The sequence below is a fragment of the Acinonyx jubatus genome, chromosome A1 (assembly GCF_027475565.1).
Source record: "Acinonyx jubatus isolate Ajub_Pintada_27869175 chromosome A1, VMU_Ajub_asm_v1.0, whole genome shotgun sequence".
Taxonomy (NCBI): domain Eukaryota; kingdom Metazoa; phylum Chordata; class Mammalia; order Carnivora; family Felidae; genus Acinonyx; species Acinonyx jubatus.
This window is the reverse complement of record NC_069380.1, coordinates 81,336,530-81,356,946: the sequence shown is the minus strand read 5'-3', so window position 1 is coordinate 81,356,946 and position 20,417 is coordinate 81,336,530. Positions and strand designations below refer to the sequence as shown.

The window sequence follows — 20,417 nt, the reverse complement described above, 5'->3', positions numbered from 1 at the left end:
GCCGGTGGGCGGAGCCGGGCGGCGGTGGCGCCGCGGACCCGGCGCGCGCGGGGTCTGGCGCAGAGCGCGGGGACTGCGCCGCCGCTCGGGCTCCGGCTGCTCCGCGGGGCTTGGCGCGCGAATTCCGGCGAGGCCCCGCGAGCTCCCGGGCGGGCGACCCAGCATGGCGGTGGAGGAGGAAGGGCTCCGGGTCTTCCAGAGCGTGAAGATCAAGATCGGTGAGCGCCGGGGGCGGCGGGGCGCCGCGCGTCCCCTCCCCCCGATGACGGGCCGGGCTGCGGCGGCTCCGGGGGAAGCGGCTCCCTGGAGGCGCGGTTCGGAGTGGGGGGCGGTGCGGTGCAGGACACGGGGCCCGTCCCCGCCTGGAGCGTGCGCGAGTGGGGGCCCTGGGTGCGTGCATGGCCGGGGGCCGACCCGCCGACCTCAGGTTCCGCATCTGCCCTCCGCTGCTGCACCCAGAAACTTCCTTCCCCGCGTTCCCTCAGGGCCGTGGGGCCGGCTGGGGCTGCGGACTGGTGCGGGCGTGCGCGTCCGTGTAGGCGGATGTGTGTGGCGTGCCCTCGGTCCTGGGCTCCGTCGGGCTGGGAGACGGGGAGCCACCCCAGCACCCCCCCTTCCATTGAGAACTGGCCGGGGCGGGGCGGGGGGGGGGGGAAGCTTTTGGCCACCAGCGCCTGCCATTCAGGCTGTGTCACCGGGGAGGATTCTGCCCTTGTCACTGGGTCCATGAGCTGGGGGAGGGAAATGACAGGCGGATTCTGGAGTGGGCTGGAGGGCTATATCTGGACTTCCTGGGTTTATCTGGAGGATTCATTTTATCTCGGGAGGGTGATGTGCACGTCCCCTTCCCCTCCCCCCCAAAACAAGATCCTTGCCTCCGAGTGACCGTTAGACGTTGGTGCCATAAATGTGCGGCTGGGAGGGCAGCTTATGTTGAAGAGGGTTCCCGAGGACCCAGAGTGTCGCCTGTCCTCAGGTCCTTCTTGCCTCCACAGTCCCTTCTATTCCCATGTGAAAAGGGGCCGCTGGGAACCCAGCCAGGCACCCAGTGACTGAGTGTCAGTTGTTGATGACATTCGATGCTGCCTGAGGAATTCCAGCTCCCCCAAATCAGCGTGTTGTTTCCTGTCTGCTTTATTTTGGTTTATGGATCGTCACTGAGACACTGTTGATATTTGGCTGAGAAGCGGACTTACGCTGCCTGCAACCATTTCCCTGTTCGCTTGGTTGGGATCTGCTGTCACTTTCGCACTGAGAGATTCAGCATTACCCTCCCGCTGACGTGGGGGCAGGGAGGGTGCCTGTACCAGGGTCCTTCGGCCAAGAACCGTCATCAGTTCCTGGGTCCACTGAGCTGTGTGAGGGTTTGAGGTGCTTCCTTAATCAAGGGGAGCAGGAGGGGACCTGGGTGGGGGTCTGTCTGTGGAGGAGTGTGCCAGGCTTCCGGGCACAGCAGGCAGGAGTGGGTCTGAGGACTTTATGGTTCAGGCCTGGCACAGCCAGTCTCAGACTCATCCTGGGAGCGTTCTGGAACACTGGTGTGTTGAGCGGAGAGGTTGATTTCTTTCCAGAATGGCACAGTATGTGAGGCAGGAGAGTGAGGAGAGACACCTGAAGATCCAGGAGAGCATCTCCACTAGCCTGCCGGTGCACGTTCGTGAGTGGGCTCTGGACCGGACAAGGAGGGGCCTGGGGTGGAAGGAAAGGGCTTTGAAGATGCTGCTTGGCGAGGCTTTCTGTCCTTTCTGTTCCACTTTAAACAAGCAAGAGAAACACACCCAGCTCAGCTGAGGTTAGTGCCGCGACCCGGCCCATCTGCCGTGTCTACCCCCACGTGGGACCCTTTGGGGCCCTCCCTCCCCATGTTTGGGGGCGGGGGCTGGGCTGCAAGGGGGAGACATCTGTGTCTCACCTTTGTAGTGGGGGGGGCATTCAGGGAGCAGGGGCCTCCACCTAGCACAGGCAGGGCAGCCTCCTGTGTCTGAGCACAGAAATGGCCTAGGCTGTGCTTCTGAGTTCGGGCCTGGGCTGGAGACCCTGAAGGTGAACTGTGGGTGTGCTGGCTTGAACTTGAGGGACACCTGTTAATAGAATGTGGTGAGGGTGATCCTGAGCTTGGAAGGGGGTGTGCTGAGCTCTTGATTTCTTTCCTTTGTTGGTCTGCTCTGGTCAGTCTCGGCTCTGACTTGCCTGAATGTCCTGGTCTTGAAGGCGCGAGATGACGAGGAACACCACAGTTGATCTGGAGGAGGGGCAGACGTGCATGAATCATACACACGGTCACATGCACGCTCGCCCCTCCTTGTTCGGGGACACGCTGGCCAGGGCGTCCATTCATCTCGGAGCCTCGTCTCCAGGCTGGCTGGCTGCATGCCTGTGTGCTCTTGGCCTGCTGGGTGACCCAGAGCAAGCACCCTCCCCTTCCATAGACTCATTTTTCCATTTGCAAAATGCAGGCAATAGCTGTCGGCTGCATCCGGTGGGGGCTTACAAGACGGTATTGTTCTGGCCCACGTTGATGCCCACCTCCTCGCTCCCAGAAAAGGACAGAAAGAAAATTCCTCCTAAGCTGACACCAACAAGCAGTATCACTGCTCCTGTTGCTGAGAAAAAAGGCAGGACATGTTTGGGAGGATGAAGAGATTTTTAGGTGCCTGGGCCTTGGCCCTCTTGTCTCAAGTAGTTTCAGATTTCGTGATGGGACTTGGTCTCACTGAGAAGCTGGGGACACTGGGCAGAGTCTCTTCCTCGTTTTCCTCCTCCTCCTGCTTGTCCACCTTCTGCAAATGCCGGATCAGAGTGAGGCATTTGTGTTGTGACTGTTATGAGTTCTTGTCTCCCCCCCACTTAAATGTCACAGTCGTTCTGGGTAGTTCTTCTGCACACTTGCAAACCTTAGACCTTGTCCACCTTTGGTAATAGTCGTGACTGTTTTTACACCAGTGGCTCGTGTCGGGTAAGGCCAAGTGCACTTCCTACGAGATGGTAACTTTGAGGAAGTGCACTCTTCTGACTTTCCATGAGTCAGGGCCTTCGTGCTGGAAGGGAGGCTGCTCAGAGATTGTCGGAGCTTGTGCGAAGGACCCACGAGAGCTCTTCAGGGCAGTGTTATTTTGGACACGGTGCTCCTTTAGGTGCTGTGTTATGGTCAATACCCAGTGATTTTTGCCTTTTCCATGGTGGCAGTATACTACTGGTTTTTAAAAGTATCACCTTGATAAATGTGTCCAGTTAAGAGGGATATACAAAGGTTTTTCTGGCAAGCTGAAAAAAAAAAAAAAATCCCAGCCTGCATTCCGGGGTGAGAAGAGCCCTCGTGCTCTGTCACTGGTTTTCATCATCAGGTCTGATGGCACAGTTTGGATCCACTTGGTGTGTTGGCATTTGTGTCTCATGCCAGCTCCCTGCCGCGGGCTCTCCTCCGTTCCCCAGCTCTCCCTTCCTTCTCCTTCGGTCCTCTTGGGCTGCGCCGGGCCCAGGGCGTGCTCTTGTGTTCCTTCTCTGGAAGATTATAACTTGTCCACCAAGAAGTTGATGGTGGTCTGTGTCCAGTGCAAGCACATCAGAACTGACTGCTCCTCCCGCAAACCGTGGCTCTGCAGGCTGTTGGTGCTGGGGACCCCGGGGGGCCCCACAAACCTCGTGCTCTCCCCACAACTGGTCGCCAAACATAATCCCAGGGACCAGAAGCAGGAGGTCCGTCAGGCAGGGACCAAATGAGAGGGGAACAGGAAGTGGTGGCTGAGGGTTCTGGCCTGCACCTCCCTTGGCTGAATGGCTGGTTAGGAGGGGTGTGGTGTGGTGAAGAAGGCCCAGACCACAGGGGCTGGAAGCTTAGGGTTCTGGGTCTGCTCTGTTAAATGTGGATTTCCTACAGGGGAAGCAGTAGTGTGCCCATCACAGAGGCCTGTAAGGGTCAGATGAGGTGCTGTCCTGCTTGATAATTTAAAATAGTTGTTGTTAGTGGTAGTGTCTTCACAGGGCTAAGAAGAAATGGTTTACCCCAATTAGAGAAGCCATTTTGTGGGTATAAGGGAGTGGTATCGGTGATGTTGGCTTTTTCATCGTGTGTGTTTGATGGTGAAAGAAGGGGTCGTGCGGGCCACACATGGTTCTTGGCATCAGGGATTTATATTCTCTTGAGCTCTCTGATGCTAAAATTAACCTGGATATTCTATTAACCGAGCTCAGCTAGCTGCCTGTACTATTTTTAACCCTAAGGACTAGTGTGCCGCTCTGGGCTATGTCTGGGGAGCACCGGGCTCAGGGGCCAAGGGTGATTTTAGTTCGATTCCAAGTTTTACCTGGGAAGGGGTGGGTTTGCCATGCATATGTGTGGGGTGGAGAGGGTTGCAGACTTTTGGGATCTAGTTTACGTGTATTAACTCATTTTAATTCTCACAACTCCATGACATTGAAGTTGAGGGAGACTCCTGTAACTTGACCAAAGTCACCTAGCCTGTAAGAGAGAGCTGGGGTTTAAATCCATGTTTGTGTGACGTTCTTGTTCTCCACACCACTTGCTATGGTCTGTCTTTCTGTGTGATCTTGGGTTTGAGTGGTGGGGGTACAGTGAAGTGCTGGGAAGCAGAGCAGTGCTGAGTTTTAGGGCCAGCAGGCAGCTGATGTTCATGAGGTGGGGGGACAGGGCCACAGTCTTTCGTGGGTAATCAGCCAGGGACACCAGCCTGGTTGTTCTGAGACTTGTGGTCATTGACTAGAGGCTGCCGAGGTAGACATTGGAGAGGAGGGGAATTGTGGCGATGGGGTCTTAAGCACAGAAATCCAGAGATGGCTCGTTAAGCAGGTTCACTGGCAGCCCATATGTTTGGGAGAAGGCATCGGGCAGGTGAGCAGAGCATTGGCTCCCGAAGGTAGAATCACTTGGCTGGAAGGTGGCATTTGGTAGGAACGTTTGGATTTGCTCCTCTGAAACTAATGAGGCATTTGAGTATGTAAATACTTACACCTTCCTGAAGGCACTGGGGAATCAGAGCATCACACATCATGTTTTAGTCATAGATGTGCACATGTTTAAATTTTTTTTCAGCATTTATTTATTTTTGAGAGAGGGAGCGAGAGAGAGCTAGAGAGAGAGAGAGCACATGAGCAGGGGAGGGGCAGAGAGAGAGGGAAACCACAGAATCCAAAGCAGGCTCCAGGCTCCGAGCCGTCAGCACAGAGTCCGACACCAGGCTCGAACCCATGAACCGTGAGATCATGACGTGAGCCACAGTCAGACGCTCAACCGACTAAGCCACCCAGGCGCCCTTGATGTGCACATGTTTAGAAAGGAGATGGGTGTATTTGCTAGAAACAAGCGGAAGTGCTAGCTGGTAATGCCGGAGAATTGAGGTTTGCAATTTGCCCTTGGAAGTGAGGCTGTGAGTGCACACCCCCTACTTCCTAATGATCTTGGAGGTGGGTTCAGGCCACTGTGGGCACAGACAAGCATCCCTGGGTGCTGTAGGGACAAAAGCCTCTGGGAATCAGCCTAGAAGAGGAGGGTATGACTAAGGGCACTTGGGATCCCAGACTCCAGAGTGAGTCCCACCTGTGTTTCTCACTGATTCTGTGACTTTAGCAGAATCTCCCAAACCCTGTCTGCCTCAGTTTCTTCCTTTGTCAGAGTGGAGAGTAAGGCTGTTTTTGTGGCGCTTAATGAGCATGTGTGAGCAAAGGCACTTTCACTGCTTGATCTTTCTGGGTGTTCCTGCCAGTGCAGTTTGAGGCTCTCCTGTAACTCAGGTGACAGAGTGGAGCTAGCTCCAATTAAGGCAGATTCATCAGGAAGAGAGAGCTGGACTTTCACGTGTGTGTTTGCGCATGGGCAATATCAGGAAAGGTGTGAACCTGCCCGGTGAGAAGTGTGCAGTCAGCGTGTGGCGTAGACTTGCGTGGACGTGCTGGGGTGGGGAGACAACATGGTTGGCGAGCGTGGCCAGCACAGCCAATGCTGTGTGCTGACAGGCCTCCGGACTCTGGGCGAGCCTTGTGGGGACCTGACGTCCTGTCTTGTGGTGCTGATCACCCCTGGATGGTCTGATGCTCGAGAGGAGAGGGGAGATCCTGGTGCCCGAGCAGGAAGTCTTCACTGATGGTCTGGTGTTTTGTGCCCCAACGTCAGAACGGGGGTCTGTAACAGTGGAGGAGGGGCTGACCACAGGACAGACTGCTTTGACCAGCTGGTGGGGGTGTACGCGAAGGGTCACTGCCTGGCGCACCACCACAGTCCACTGTTGAATGCAATAGTGCAATGTGGAAACGAAGTAAATGCCGCTTCAAAGGGTGATTCTATTATGGGGCTTCCACAGTGTGGAATATTATTCAGCTTTCAGAAGAATGAGTTAGAGCCAGGCCAGGCCATGTGACGTGCAGGAAGTTCCATGGGGTATGACTAGAAAGAAAAACAAAATGCAGAAGAATCTACCAAGATATTCCTCTTAAAGAATAGTACAACACAGATACGCACATGCAGATGTGGAGATAAAGTTCCACATAAGCCTATCGGCTGGGCTCCCTGTGGTGGGAAGTGTGGAAGAGGAAAGTGAGTGAAAAAGAAAAGATCGGTTTCAGAAAATCAAGGGCGTTACTATTACTCAGGCATGTGGATTTATGTATATAGATTGGCAAATGAAGAGTCTAAAAATCACAACTTTTGGAGTGCCTGGGTGGCTCAGTCGGTTGGGCATCCGACTTCGGCTCAGGTCATGATCTCACGGTTTGTGAGTTTGAGCCCCGCGTCAGGCTCTGTGCTGACAGCTCAGAGCCTGGAGACTGTTTCGGATTCTGTCTCCCCCTCTCTGTGCCCCTCCCTGCTCCTGCTCTGTCTCTGTCTCTCTCAAAAAATAAACATTAAAAATTAAAAAAAATAAAAGAAATAAAAAAAATAAAAATCACAACTTTAAAATGGAAAGAACTTTCTGGAGAGGAAAGGCCCAGAAAGGTAAAATAACTTGCCTAGATTGCTGAGAGGTGAGGGAGAGTCTGGGGCGGGGTTGCCCTTGAAGTTGGGAACCAGTGAACAAGACAGTGGGGCAAAGGCAAGTCTGTCGGAGCCCTGGGCAGGGGCTGGCTTGTGACGGGCCTCCGGTCAGCCTGGCCCCTCAGAGAAATTGACATGGATGCAAGGGAATTTCGTCACAACAGATGGCCCAGTACTTTTCTCTAAGTGTGAGGCAGCGTTCAGAATGAACAGTCAGCACATTCCAGCTTTGGTATAAATGCAGGCCCGGGATCATCTTTAGCAATAAGGAGATGAATGGCCCCGCATCTTGGCTTCCCAGCTTGCCCTGTGGGATAGAACACAGGAAGTGGTTCTCACAAGAGGGTTGTCAGGTCAGACTCAGGGGCCACCAGGGCCTCAGCATCTGGGAAGCTTTAGGTTGGAGTATTTAGTCTTTGCTGGGAGTGGTGGATTATCAAGCTGACTGTGGGATCAAAGATAGTGATTCCTTTGTTCGATGAGCATCTGAAAGCAGAGGTGTGTTTCTGTACACAGAGCTGGGCTCCCTGGGGCTGTGGCTCTGTTCATCTTGAAATTTGGCATTCCTGGTTCAGTTTTTGAGTAAGCTTGAATCCTTTTCTGGGGACAGCGGCATCCTGGCCCTAGAGTCAGCTGGTAAGTGCCACATCTCACACCTGACCCATGCCGCCTCGTCCCACGCACCTGACCCACACTATGAGGGGCAGCCCGCTCCTCCAACGGTTGGGAGGAGGCTGGAATCTGTGCTCAGGGTTACGCTGTAAATCAGAACCTTTTCTAGAAACACAACAGACCATAGTACCCTTCACTGTTTGTTGAGGAATGACGCTAGTGCCTGCTCTTTCCTCTTCATATTGTTTCTGTTCCTGTTGTCTGAATAATTTCCAAAATATGAAGCATTGTTCTATCTTGGCCCACTCATCACCAATGGGATAAAACCCAAAGGTAAACAGAGTGGCTAAGTCTTTCTTAGACTCAGGGTGACTCATCCTGGAGACCCACGCCTGGCAGTGTTTTCCCGACCAGGCTGGCTGGACCCCTGTGCACCCACCACAGGGTGCACCCACCACAGCATTTTCTCCTCAGCAGCTGCAGGTGCCGTCGATGCCTCCTTTAGCACCAGGAGCAGGACCAAGTCTCCAGGCTTTTCCTGAGAACCAACTTCCCCCTCTGTGGGTCTCCTGGGACTGAGCTCAGGCTTCTGGATTCTTCAGGATGCTTAACAGAGTTGAGAGTGTTAATTATCTGTGTATATCTTTCTGGAGCTTTGTTTTTGGACTCACAGTCTCCTAAGTTAACACTGTGGGTCTGGTTAGGTGTGACCCTCGTGTGGGCCACTCGTCCGTGCACTGACTCAGGGCTGGTTCCTGCTTTCTCGTCACGTCCGTTAAAAGAGGCCGCACAATCAGGCCCATGCAGGACTGGAGGACTGTTACATGTGCCTCTAGAGCTCTGTGGCTTTGTCGTGTGTTTCTTTTCTTCTGAGGAAAAAGATTCGTTTTCCTTTTTTAGCTCTTGTGGTTTCTTTCTTTGTTCCTGAATCCACTTCTGGGAGGTACAAGAACAGACTGTTTGATTTTGTCCATTTTCACACCACCAGATCAGTCATTGGTTAGGGAGCCGTGGACGTGTCCGCCAAAGTAGTACACTGCCCTGTCAGATCTTGTAAGGATTCTGTGCAGCACAGAACAGCTGTTTTAACTGGCCCCCGCCTCCGAGGCTCGGAGAAGCTGGTGACTTTGCCATGATCACACTAGCGAGAGAGCCTGTGGCTGTGCGTGTTGGCTTGCGAGGGACTTCATCTGCCCCAGACCCAGGCGTTTTGTTCCTTTACAAGGAACTGCCTTTTGGGGTGTGTTCTCAAATTACTTCCTCAGACAGCAGCTATCTGCCTTCCCACCCGAGCCCTTCTGTTCCGTGGTGGATCTTTAAATGAGCATTTATGGGACTCACTCAGCAGAGCGACCCCTTTGCATGAACATGTGGACAGCCAGGGTCTCAGAGCCTGCTGAGCCACTTCCCAGCTGAGTGTCTTGACCTGCCTAGAACGCCTGAGACCTCCTTCCAAAGGAGGCCTGCCATGGCCAGGCAGCGCTGCCTCTCCTGACTCCCGCCCTCCGGCTTCTGGCTGATCATCTGCTCCTTCTGGTAGGGCGGCCCCACTCTCTCCTCCAGGTGCCACCTTACCTCATGCAGGGAAAGCTCTCTGGGCGAGGCAGGCAGTGAGGGCCTGGCCTCGTAGCAGGTGGAAGATGGGTTGAGCAGGGCAGTTAAACTCCCAATACTTCAGGGGGGAATTTAGCCCCAGGCCCCTAAGCCTCTGGGCATCTGTTTATTTTCGCCCAGCTAAACTGGGGCTTTCGAAGGCTGGGGTCAGACTGTGGTGTAGAGCTATTAGCAGAGATCCAGGAAGACGGGCTGGTTCTGGAAAACCCATCAGTGTGCAGACCCTAGGGGACCTGGCCAAGCTTACTACTTGTTTTGAGGTCTGGGGTGGGTGCTGTGACCTGCCTGGTCTTCCCATGGCCTTCGGGATAAGGACCCCACTGGGGAATTCCAGACCACTCAGGGCTGAGGCTGGCCTGTCCTAGGGCTGGCTGCCATAAACAGTCTTTAACTTAGGGTCAAACAATTGGATATTTTATTACTTTATAGGGCTGAGTTTCCAGGGCAGTAAACTCTGCCCGTATGGTACATATGTGGAGAGTACATACTGCCAGCATGCAGCATGTCCAGGACTTGGCCAGGCTTATGGAAGGCCAGGTGTTCTTGGACTTTCCTCAGAGCTCACCCCATGAGGTAGAGGGTTTAGCTTAGAGGGGCAGCTGTCCATCTTTACTTTCTTATGAGGCCTCCTCCTGTTGGAACATGGTTTTGCATGTGCGCACACATGCACAGAACACACACATGGGCATATACCACACATGCACACAAGCACACACACACATGCATACATGTAGGTACATCACACATGCTTGCATACGTGCACAGAATACATACACAGGCACACACCACATGTGTGCACAGTACACACACGTACACAGCACACACACAGATGTACACACAGGCACAGAATACACACACAGGCACACACATAGCCACGTGCACACACAGGCACCCACCACATGTGTGCACAGCACACACACAGATGCACACACGCATGCACAGAATACACACAGCCATGTGCACAGCCATGTGCACACATGGGCGCATGCACAGAGACACACACGTGCACACACACCTGTGCACACAGTACACACACGGGCACACACACGGGCCCCAGAGCTTGTCTGTGGGTAGAAGCGCAGTGCTGTGTGCCCAGTGTAGTGGTGGCACAGACGTGAGGGAGGCTCCTACCACTAGCTTGTGATGGCTCGCTGAGACTCACGGCACCAGGGAGCCAGCCTTGCCTGCCTTGGTAATGTGTGTGGCCTTTAAAAAGGGTTCCTGTTTCTCAAGCAAATCAGTCCTTTTTCTTCTGCCTGGTGTGGCTTCCCTGGGCTGGCCCCCCAGGGTCTGAGGGTGTGTTTTGGGGGCACAGCTAGTCTGAGCCTACCTGGGGCCTCCATGCTGGGACAACCCACCTGTCCCCTCTCTGCCTTGAAAGCTTTCTCTGCAGTTGTTTTTGATATTTTAATTTTTTGTATTTGAATCAAAAGACTTTGCTTTTTAGACCCACATCCTGGGGTGTTCTTGTGGCTTTTTCTCCTACTTGCTTCTGGCCTGTTTGTCAGCTGGCTGCCCGTGGTGGCAGTTCCTCTCCAGGGACTCCGGGGATGTAGTGAAGTGAGTGCGAGGGTTGTCATTCCAGGGAGGCGTGACAAGGGGCACTGCCAGCGTTGGTCCCAGCACCTGCTCCCTGCGGGGCACCGGGTCGGGGTGGGGGGGCCTGCTCCCTGCAGGGCACTGGTTGGGGGGGCTGCTCCCTATGGGGCACTGGGTCGGGGTGGGGGGGGCTGCTCCCCATGGGGCACCGGGTGGCACCAGGAGAAGGTTGTCCTTGAGCGACTGTAGGTTTTGATGAGAAGTTCTTTCCGCTTGGGAACTTGGGGGGGGCACGAACGCAGGCTCTCGTGTCCCTGGGACTGGCGGCTTGCTGGTGGGAAGCCCGCACATGCCTCCCTGGGGGAGAGGAGGCCTCGCCGGTGGGTCACCGTTTCCGTCGGAGCCGCCTGCTGCAGGGGACGCCTTGAGAAAGGAGGGAGGCCCGGGCAGGAGGCCGCTGGGCTTCCCAAGCCCCCGGCTGGCCGCATCCATCTGGACTCTGGCATTCCTTTCTCTGTTCATCATTTCCTGCTCCGAGCGCTTGTGACAAGCGTGTGGAGAAAGACTTTCTCAGCATTTGGACCCAAGAATGTGTTTATGCGTGTCCTGACTGGAAATAAAGGGTCACACGGAGAGAAAAAAACCACTTGTCATGATGTTTTTGCTCAGGATCTTGGTTTTCTATTTGTGACTGTTTCCTAAAGTGTTTCCCGGTGTTCTCTTCAGGGAACCCCTTTCCTGTCTTCCTGGACAAGGGGGTAGGGGGGCGGAGGGGGCAGGAGGGGCCGGCAGAGTGTCCGGGCCTTCTCATCCCCTGGTCGTTATTCACTGTGATCAGTGACAGTGTAATGGTGTGTCTCTCCTCCTTCTGGAAGGCGCCCCTGGCCTCTCTGGACTGCTGTCCCTACAGCCTGCGTCAGCTCTCCTGTGGGCCGGTTTTGTGAATTTGCGAACGCTGATTTGAAAAAGTAGGCTATATCTGCCTAGTGGCGGTAGAGAAGGCAGCTGGCAGGCTGGCGAGGGCACTTGGCGTCGAGGGGCAGGCAGCACAGCACACGGGGCCCACAGCCCCGCCTCACACTCAGAAGCTTGGAGTTCGGTGTCACTGAGGCCTAAGGATGGTGATGGCGTTGTTTTCCCAGAAGAGATTTCAGGCTGTTGGGGGAAATCTCTGTAGGCACCTAATCTGGGGGGTTCTGTGGGGTGTGTAAGTACGTGTTGGGCTGGGGTGGGAGGGGTGGCAGCCAGGAAGGGTGGCATGCAGAAGTAGGTGTCAGACAGAGGACTTCTTGGGTCACTGCAAGGCAATGGCAACAACTTTTATTTTATTTTTTTTATTTTAATGTTTTTATTTATTTTTGAGACAGAGAGAGACAGAGCACGAGCAGGGGAGGGGCAGAGAAAGGGAAGACACAGAATCTGAAGCGGGCTCCAGGCTCTGAGCTGTCAGCACAGAGCCTGATGCGGGGCTTGAACTCACAGACCACGAGGTCATGACCTGAGCTGAAGTCGGACGCTCAACCGACTGAGCCACCCAGGTGCCCCAACAACTTTTAGTTTGACTTGATGTATTAATCACAAATGCTAGTTGGGGAAAAGTTAGTTTTCAGATTTTGTCCTGCTGTAAACTGCTCGTGGGTTGCTTAGGCATTGATTCTGAATCACACAGGTCGACCATTAACCAAAGCCAACCCAGAGGGTCTGATGTTTCCGACTGTCCCATGGTAGTTGGCTGCTATCATCATATGGGACTGTGGAGCCATATACACTGGGGATTTCACAGGATGCAGAGAAAATATAGGCCTTGCCTTCCAAGTTGTATAGACTGAAGGATAAGTAGTCTCATATTTATGAGTGATAGTGAGTGGAGAATGTTCAGGTCTTGGGGAGGCGAGCTCTCCCTTGTGCTAAGAAGACTGGACAGGTCTGACCTGCCACTTCTCTGGGGCACAGATACTTGGGTGTGCACACTACATATGCTGACAGCGTACTTCCCAAAGCTAGAGAACCCTTAGAAATGACAGAAACTATGTATGTGGGATTGTCATTATGCAAACGGGCCACATTGAATAAGAATAGCATTTATTTTATCTTTAAAAATAAATTAAAAATCAAGTCAGTGTTTTACCTTCTCTAAGGGCTTATCTGTTCTCAAGTGCAATCTTCCCCTCATTTGAAGCTCTGAAGATTTGCTTCCCCTTCCTTGGCAGGATGTGACAGCGCCCTGTCTTGTAACGGAGGCTTCGTGGACTCCCTGAGACAGGGTGCAGTGACACACAGTGGGGAGCAGAAGCAGGGAGGGCTAGGGACGGGCCTGGAGACTGGACAGTGTTTCCTACGTTTGTGTTTACACATGTGCATCTCAGAGTTGCAAACCGTCTTCAGCTAAAATAGGGCCCGTAGGACAGGGCAGAACCGTGTGGCACAGCAGAGGCCCGCAGGCAGCAGGCTGTACACAAACACACAGATTTGGGTCCTTTGTTTCTTTTTCCTCTCCAGACCCCTCTGTAGTTTGCAGAGTCCTTGCTGGGAGGGCATGGGAGTGAGAGGAAGAAAGCAGTCATTCAGCTGCTCCAGAGCTGAGGCTCCCAACTGGGGAAATGTGGGAACAGCAGGCTCACCCCTTTCTGGGAGGTCCTCCTGATCCTGGGGTTTTCCAACTTCGGCCTCTAAGCCTTGAGTGACAGCACAGTGGGAAGGCCCCAGCCCCCTAGCTTCCTGGGTTTTTAGTAAACACTACTCAGAGTCACCAATCCTGTGAAAGCGGAGTGGAAAACCCGACGGAGAGGGGGCCTGTGAGGTTTTCTTAGACTGTTTGTTCTTGGGGAACTAGTGAAGCTTGCCCCTTCCTTGAGAGGGTGGGGGCTGGACCTGCATACGGGCTACCATCGTCTCCACCCCACCTCTGCAAGAGGTATCCTAGGCTCACCCACATCTGGTCCTAGGCAGCGCTGGTCTCCAGGAGCGTGTCCAGACACACAGCTTGTCCTTTAATGCCATGGTTTTAAACCTGGGCAGTTTTGCATCCCAGGGGACATTCGGCCATGTTTGGCGGTGTTTGTCTGTCATGGCTGGGAGGGGAGAGGGGGCACCCACACAGCTCGCCCCTGACAGCACATAGGGTGCTCACCCCAAGCACATCAGCACTGGGTGGGGAGGGGGGACATTTGGGGGCATCATGTTGGATCCCTGTGAACACCAAGGCTGTGTCTGACTAGCTCTTTGCTTCCCCAGGAGTGTGGCCTTGAAGTGCCTCAGTCACACTTGGGGGCAGGGCATAGACAGATCTCATGCTGGCCAGATGGAAAGACCCCTGCAGCGTGGACCAAACTGATATGGCCTGAGGGTCTAGGGTGTGGACCAGAAGGGCAGCTGAGGGGCAGTGTGGCCACACAGCTGGTGGCGTTCTTGGCTCTGCACCTTACCTGCTGTGTGATTGTTGGCAAGTCACTTAACCTCTCTGTGTCTGTAAAAAGAGGATAATAATGGCTGTTTCCTAGGGTTCCTAAGAGGGTTGCGTGACAGTGGTGGTGATGTGCTGGGCCTGAGTGCCTGTCCCTGTCTCGTCCAGCACGTGGCTGTGCAGAGGGCCAGGCTGGGAGAGCACGAGTTGGTGGCGGGCACCTGGGGTCTGGTCCCCGAGCTCCTGGCTCTGTGGGCTCAACTGCATTACCTGCCCCGCCCCACAGGCCTTGGGGCCCGCTTGTCCCATCAGGTTGCCCTCCAAGGGGACCCAGAGGTGTCTCCAGCTCCAGCTTTACCGCAGGCTGCTTCCAACACCATCCATTCTGTGCATCTTCCTTAAGCAGCTGCTTGTGACTTAAAAGTAAAATATTAACCAAGAATCGTAATCTCACCCTTAAATGTAGTTTTGCAGGAACAGTTGTGCCACGTCGTTCGGAGGCCATGTTTTCCCTGCGGGTGCAGTAGGAAATGGGAGGTTTTCCTGAGTTCTAGGCTAGTTTATGAAGCATTTAGAGTAGTTAGAACAACTCTTACGAGGCTGCATGTGCTATGGAAGAAACTAGAAACAGCAGGCCTTGCTGCCCGCTAGGTGCATGGTGAAGTTATTTGGCATGTTGTTTTAAATTCTGTAGCGTTTTTCTGGGTCATTTCGTGGTTTTATCTCCGTGGCACAGGCCCTGATGGTGGGAAGTGGGTACTAATGAATCAGTTAACTATTTTGGAAACTGTAGGAAGTTGTCTCGTGATGAGACAGCATGTACAACATGCAGCTACCCTCCTCCCGCCCTAGGCCCTGCTTTTGTGAGCTGAGCAACCTCCCATGGCCCCCACTGGCCTTCTCATGATGGATATGAGGCACCACATTCACGTGTCGAGGGGAGACGCCGGGGTGAACTGTGACCTTTCCCAAGGGACAGATGCTAGGTCGCTGGACACAGTTGCAGGTTACCCACCAGCAAGGGATGCCTCACAGGCTGGAGGTGTTTCAGGCGGTCAGGCCTTGCTCTGTGTCTCCTGCAGCGGTGGCCTCTGTGCACTGGACGCCACGCCTGGGGGCCTTCTGCACATGGGCACTGGCTGGGCTTGAGGACCCCAGCCCTGGAGCTGACTTCTCCCCTCCCCGGGGTTAACTGGGAGTTCTAGATAATTTCGTTGGTCATTTATAGAGTGCCTTCTCCCTGCATACAGACACGGGGCTACCGAGGGGTCAACACCAAACAAGGGTGAGGGAGTGTTTATGGACTCTTAGGTTTATACTAAAAACTTGCCCACATTATATTAATGGAGGAGAGTAAACAGACATCAGTGAAGAATGAAGAAAAACAAGTTGCTTTGATACGTAAAATTAAACACATAATAATGTTCCACTCATGTTGGCCTGTGCAGTTTAAAGACCAGCCAAAAATAAGGTGCTATTTTTTCCAAGGTAGAATGAGGGTCCTGGCCCATCTTGCACAATTTAGTCCCCTGGGCCCTGTGTGATGAGCTCATGGCTGGTGATGGTCTGCCCTCCACCCTATCCTCCCCTCCCCCCTTGGGGGGCAAGGTCGGGATGACCCAGCATCCTTCACAGGCTGGTTTGGACTTGAGCCTAAGAAAGGAAGCCCCAGGAAATCCAGAATAGGGAGCTAGCACATGACGAGAGGAAATCATTTTCTGCTCCGCGGATGAAGTTGCCGTCTGGCTTTCTGATAGCGCCACGCAGGCCTCCTGCACATGTCTGCTTGGCGCACTGTACATGCTCGATAGCGGCTCGTGGGGTAAGTTCACGGGCATTGTAGAAATCTCTAGCATAAACTGTCTCACAATCTTGAAATGCAGGTGACCAAGCCCACTAATCTGGTTTCCTCATTCGTGTGTTTCTCTCTTTGACAGTCTGTCCAAAGCAGTTCCCCAGGTGGGCTTAACAGGGATCCCACTCCGTCGGGGCCACTCCGCAGACACAGGCAGTGCACCCTCTGAGTGACCTCTTGACCTGCCTGGAGGGTGCATGGGGAGGCGACTATTGGGGTAGGGTGTCCGGTGCACTGGGGTGGGCCCCTGTCCAGGGGGGACCGGGAGCCCCTCCTTGAGCAACTTCTGCCTCAGACCACAGAACAGGAAAGCTGCCTGACCTGCTCATTTGGGCGGTCCCAGGCCCACCCCGAGCCCCTCCCCCGGGTCAGGAAAGTTCCCAGTGCTTTCTCCAGCACCCTGCCCTCCAGCCCTCCTGCCCCCTGCCCTCCAGCCCTCCAGCCCCCTGCTCTCCAGCCCCCTGCCCTCCAGACCCCCAGCCCCCTGCCCTCCAGCCCCCCTGACACTCACTCTCCCTTACCCCCCAGGAGAGGGTCTCATGCCCACTGAGGTTCCTCTTTGAAATACTGTGCACTGGGGGTGCCTGGGGGGCTCAGTCGGCTCAGGTCATGATCTCATGGTTTGTGGGATCGAGCCCTGCGTCGGGCTTCTCACTGACACTGCAGAGCCTGCTTGGGATCCTCTCTCTCTGCCCCTCCCCTGCTCGTGTGCACACGTTCTCTCTCAAAATAAATAAACATTAAAAAAAAAACCAGTGTAAATGAAATACTGTGTACTGACTGCCGAGTCTGTGGCTGGGCTGCCTCAGCTCTGCTGCCTTACAGGAAGAGGAGGCTGCTGGGCGACCTTGGAGTTGGAGGTAGAGGGTCATGTCCATCACCCCCCTCCTCAAGTTTTTGCCCCTTTGCCAAGGCTCTCCAGTGGGGTCCCCACACCAGCAGCATCACCTGGGGCTGGCTGGATGTGTAGATGTTGGGGCCCCACCCCAGACTCACAGAATCAGGAACTCTGGGGCCCGGCCCAGAGACCCATGTTTCATTCCCATGTAGTCTGAAGTGAGTGCCCTGGTCCACGGCGAGCTGTCCCTTACAGCTGAGAACCCAGCAGTGCCCCCAGCACCGTCATCTGTGGAAGGAACTCTGCACAGTCCCTGGGGAGGTCCTCCTGCCTGGGCCACATGCCAGCTCCCCGTGGCCACTAAGCAGCTCAGGGAAGGAGCTCTTCGGGAGCCCTCAGCGAGCCTGTGTAGACGGAGTGCTTTGTTCCTCTCACAAGCAGTTGTGGTCACCAGGCTGGGGCGAGGACCCCGGCGTCTCCGTGCAGACTGTGTGGTGGGCCCAGACGTCAGTGCCGGTGGGGAGCGCAGGGCCAGGGTTTACAGGAGAGGGCAGGGCAGCGCCACGGGCTCAGCCACACGAGGGGCTCATCTGGGTTTTGCTTTTGTTTCTTCCACTAACAGCCACACTCCATTTTTTAATTAAAGGGTGGGGTGAAGTGTGTGCCTTCTCGGACAGCATAAATAGAAGACACTTGAAGTTGATCATGTTCTATTTTGAACCATGACTTGGGATTTGATGCGCCCCTAGACGTACTGGTTTTGCTCAAATTACAAGTAGGGAGAGCCCTGATTACTGACCTTGGATGGAGGTTTTACATACTCTGCTATTACATTGGAGGGTTTTTTGAACAGCTTGTGTTGGTGAGGAGCTATTTTGGAAAGGAAGGTTGTCACGAATGTCTTTGAAAACCCTGAGCCTCGCCTGAGGAGTTGTTGGGAGGTGGGGTTCTCTGTGGGGGTGGAAAGTGACACTCCTTTCCCAGAGTCACCAGCCCACTGGGCTTTTGTGACAGCTCAGCTGCAGCATCACCAGTCTGCCGATCTGTGTTGTAGTTCTGATTTGTGTCTTTGGGGAGCCCTGGAGGGCTTTGCCAGGGCCGTATGGGGGAAGCATTGATGCGCCCGGGGTCTTTTAGCACCAGGACACCTCAGGTCGGTCCCACTGGCTGATCAGGCTTTTAGGGTGGATTCACAGTCCCCAGACACCATGAACCAGGTGGGAGGAGTGGGTCCCTGTGCAGTGAGGCTCTCTCCGGGTCCTCCAGGAGCCTGGGGCTAGAGGCTGGTGGGTGTGTCACAGCCTGCTGCTTGCAGGCTGACCTCCCAGTACAGGAATCTCATCCTCAACACAAGGAGGGGCTCCCGGTCCCCCCTGGACAGGGGCCCACCCCAGGGCACCAGACACCCTAACCACCGTGCAAGTCGTGCTTCAGTAGTCCCCCAAAGTGGAGGAGAGGCCCCTAGGGGGCCAGTGCTCACCTTGCCTTCTGTCCCCTGTTCCTGCCCTAAGGGTCTCTGGCACAGGTGCACTTTACCCCGGTCTCCTGAGGGTTTCCAGCAACTGTTGGCTTTGTGTCTTTTGGATACCGTGTGTGTGTGTGTGTGTGTGTGTGTGTGTGTGTGTGTGTGTTTTCTCACTGAAGAAGATTTGGAGGATATAGAAAGCAAAGTGAGAATATGAAAAATTGTTATTCTACATCGAGTGTCTTTTGTTATGGATAAAACCCCCAGATGCTTCCTTTCTGGGGGCGAGATTGGACTGTTGCTGCGGGTGTGGGTGGCTAAGACACAGGGCGTGTTTATGGGGCACCTGCCGCCAGGATGCTCCACGTGCCGATGTCCCATGTGGGTTCAGAGCTGTCATCCCATGCTTAAAGCTGGGAGGACTCCCCCACCGTGGTGCGTGGGACCCACTGCAGTCTCTGCTTTAGAAGTCGGAAAGAGGTTGTGCACTGTGTCCAGTGGATTTGAGGGCCCGGCTTCAGCCTCACAGGTGGCTCTGCAAGAGCATGGGCAGGTGTTAAGTAAGAGGACTAGTTAGAGTCAGGTGCTCAGGGCTCAGTTTTAGCATTGAGGTTTGCCAGCTTCCTGGTTTGGGAGAAGGTGGAACTGGATTGTGGACGCAAAGTGCATGGTAAATGTCGCTTGGTTTTACCCTTGTGTCCTCGGGCTGTTGTTGGTTTGGGATCGTGTGAGTGTGACTGGGGTGCAGACGGGAGGTAAGCTTTGCATCCAACACTGGAGGCCGGAGGAGGCTGTGAATAGCGCTCCTGGTGCCTGGTGTGGGCAGGGAGGAACCAGGCAGAGCATGGCCTGGTTGGGCCGTGAAGGGAGGGAAGAAGCAGATGACCTGTGCCTCAGAGCACCTGCTGTTTACGTAACCCTTTCTCCATATGATACCACGGCGCCAGGGGCTTAGCCTGCAGTGGAGCCGGCCGAGAGACCCGAGGGGTCGACGGCTTCCCAGAAGTTTCCCCTGGGAAACTCGGGGTTTTGATCCCGTTGGAAGTTGTGAGTGGATTGAGATGGGCGCGGCGGCTGGCTGGGAGTCGGGTGATGCATGCAGTTGCCACTGGCTCTATGACCTGCAGTCCCGCTCTCTGACAAATTGGGTGTGCGGATAACTGAGCAGAACCAGATTTTTATGGGAAGATGGGGATTTACTGGGGGGACGTTTGGGGATGGCGATAAGCTCCCGTGGAGTAGTTGTTGTCGGGGTTGGAGTCCACACCCCTCTGTGGATGGCAGCCCCCGAGGTGACGTTGTGTCCTGATGGACCTGCAGCTCCGTGGCTCCTCTGACCATGCCCTCAGTGGGAGTACCCTCAGCAGGTGTACTCTCAGCGGGAGTACCCCCAGCGGGTGTACACCCAGCAGACTTTCAGCAGGTGTACCCTCAGTGGGTCTACTCTCAGTGGGCGTACTCTCAGCGGGTGTACCCTCAGTGGGTGTATCCTCAGCGGGTCTACTCTCACCGGGTGTACTCTCACCGAGTATACTCTCACCGGGTGTACCCTCAGTGGGTGTACCCTCAGTGTATGTACTCTCAGCAGGTGTGCTTTCAGCAGGCATACTGTCAGGGGGTGTACCCTTGGCGGGTGTACTCTCAGCGGGTGTACTCTGTGCTGGAGCACTGAGAGGCCTGTACAGTGGGGACTGGTCCCTGCTCACACATTAATTGCTGAAACTCTGTTGGGTGTGAGGGCTGAATGGGAGTAAAAGATTCAGAATGAACACCCCTGGGTGCTTGCTCTGCAGGCCTCTCTCAGGCACTGTTATCCCCATGTTACTATGATGGCATTTTGACCCCTCCCCAGCCTGGGAAGGGGTCTTGCAGGGATCTCTCTTCTTCCTTCCCTGAAACAGAATGAAACAAAACAAAACAAAAACTCAGGAAATGTAAACAACAACAACAATAACAACAATCTGAGGTGACAGCGGGGGAGGGCAGTTTGGCTAGGTGCGGGCCATCCCTGTGAACCTCTGTTTTGGGGAAAATCATGCTCGGCTCTATTCCGGGAAGTGCAGTGGTAGTGTGAGCCCCGCAGGACCCTGGTCTCCTCTGACCCTG

The 20,417-nt window shown here is 54.6% G+C and overlaps 1 protein-coding gene across 2 annotated transcripts in view; it reads left to right on the top strand.

Annotated features, from left to right (window-relative positions):
* Window positions 1-29: 29 nt before the first annotated feature.
* The window catches only part of RASA3 (RAS p21 protein activator 3), a 119,964-nt gene continuing 99,576 nt past the window's right edge, over window positions 30-20,417 (top strand). The window contains exon 1 of one of the 2 annotated variants that reach the window (XM_053218253.1): window positions 30-218. Coding sequence is in view for 1 of the 2 variants with exons in the window: in XM_027065290.2 (XP_026921091.1) it covers window positions 164-218 (55 nt within the window). In the remaining variant the exon portion in view is untranslated. The remainder of the gene's footprint in view (window positions 219-20,417) is intronic. The other variant, XM_027065290.2, reaches the window with a different exon arrangement.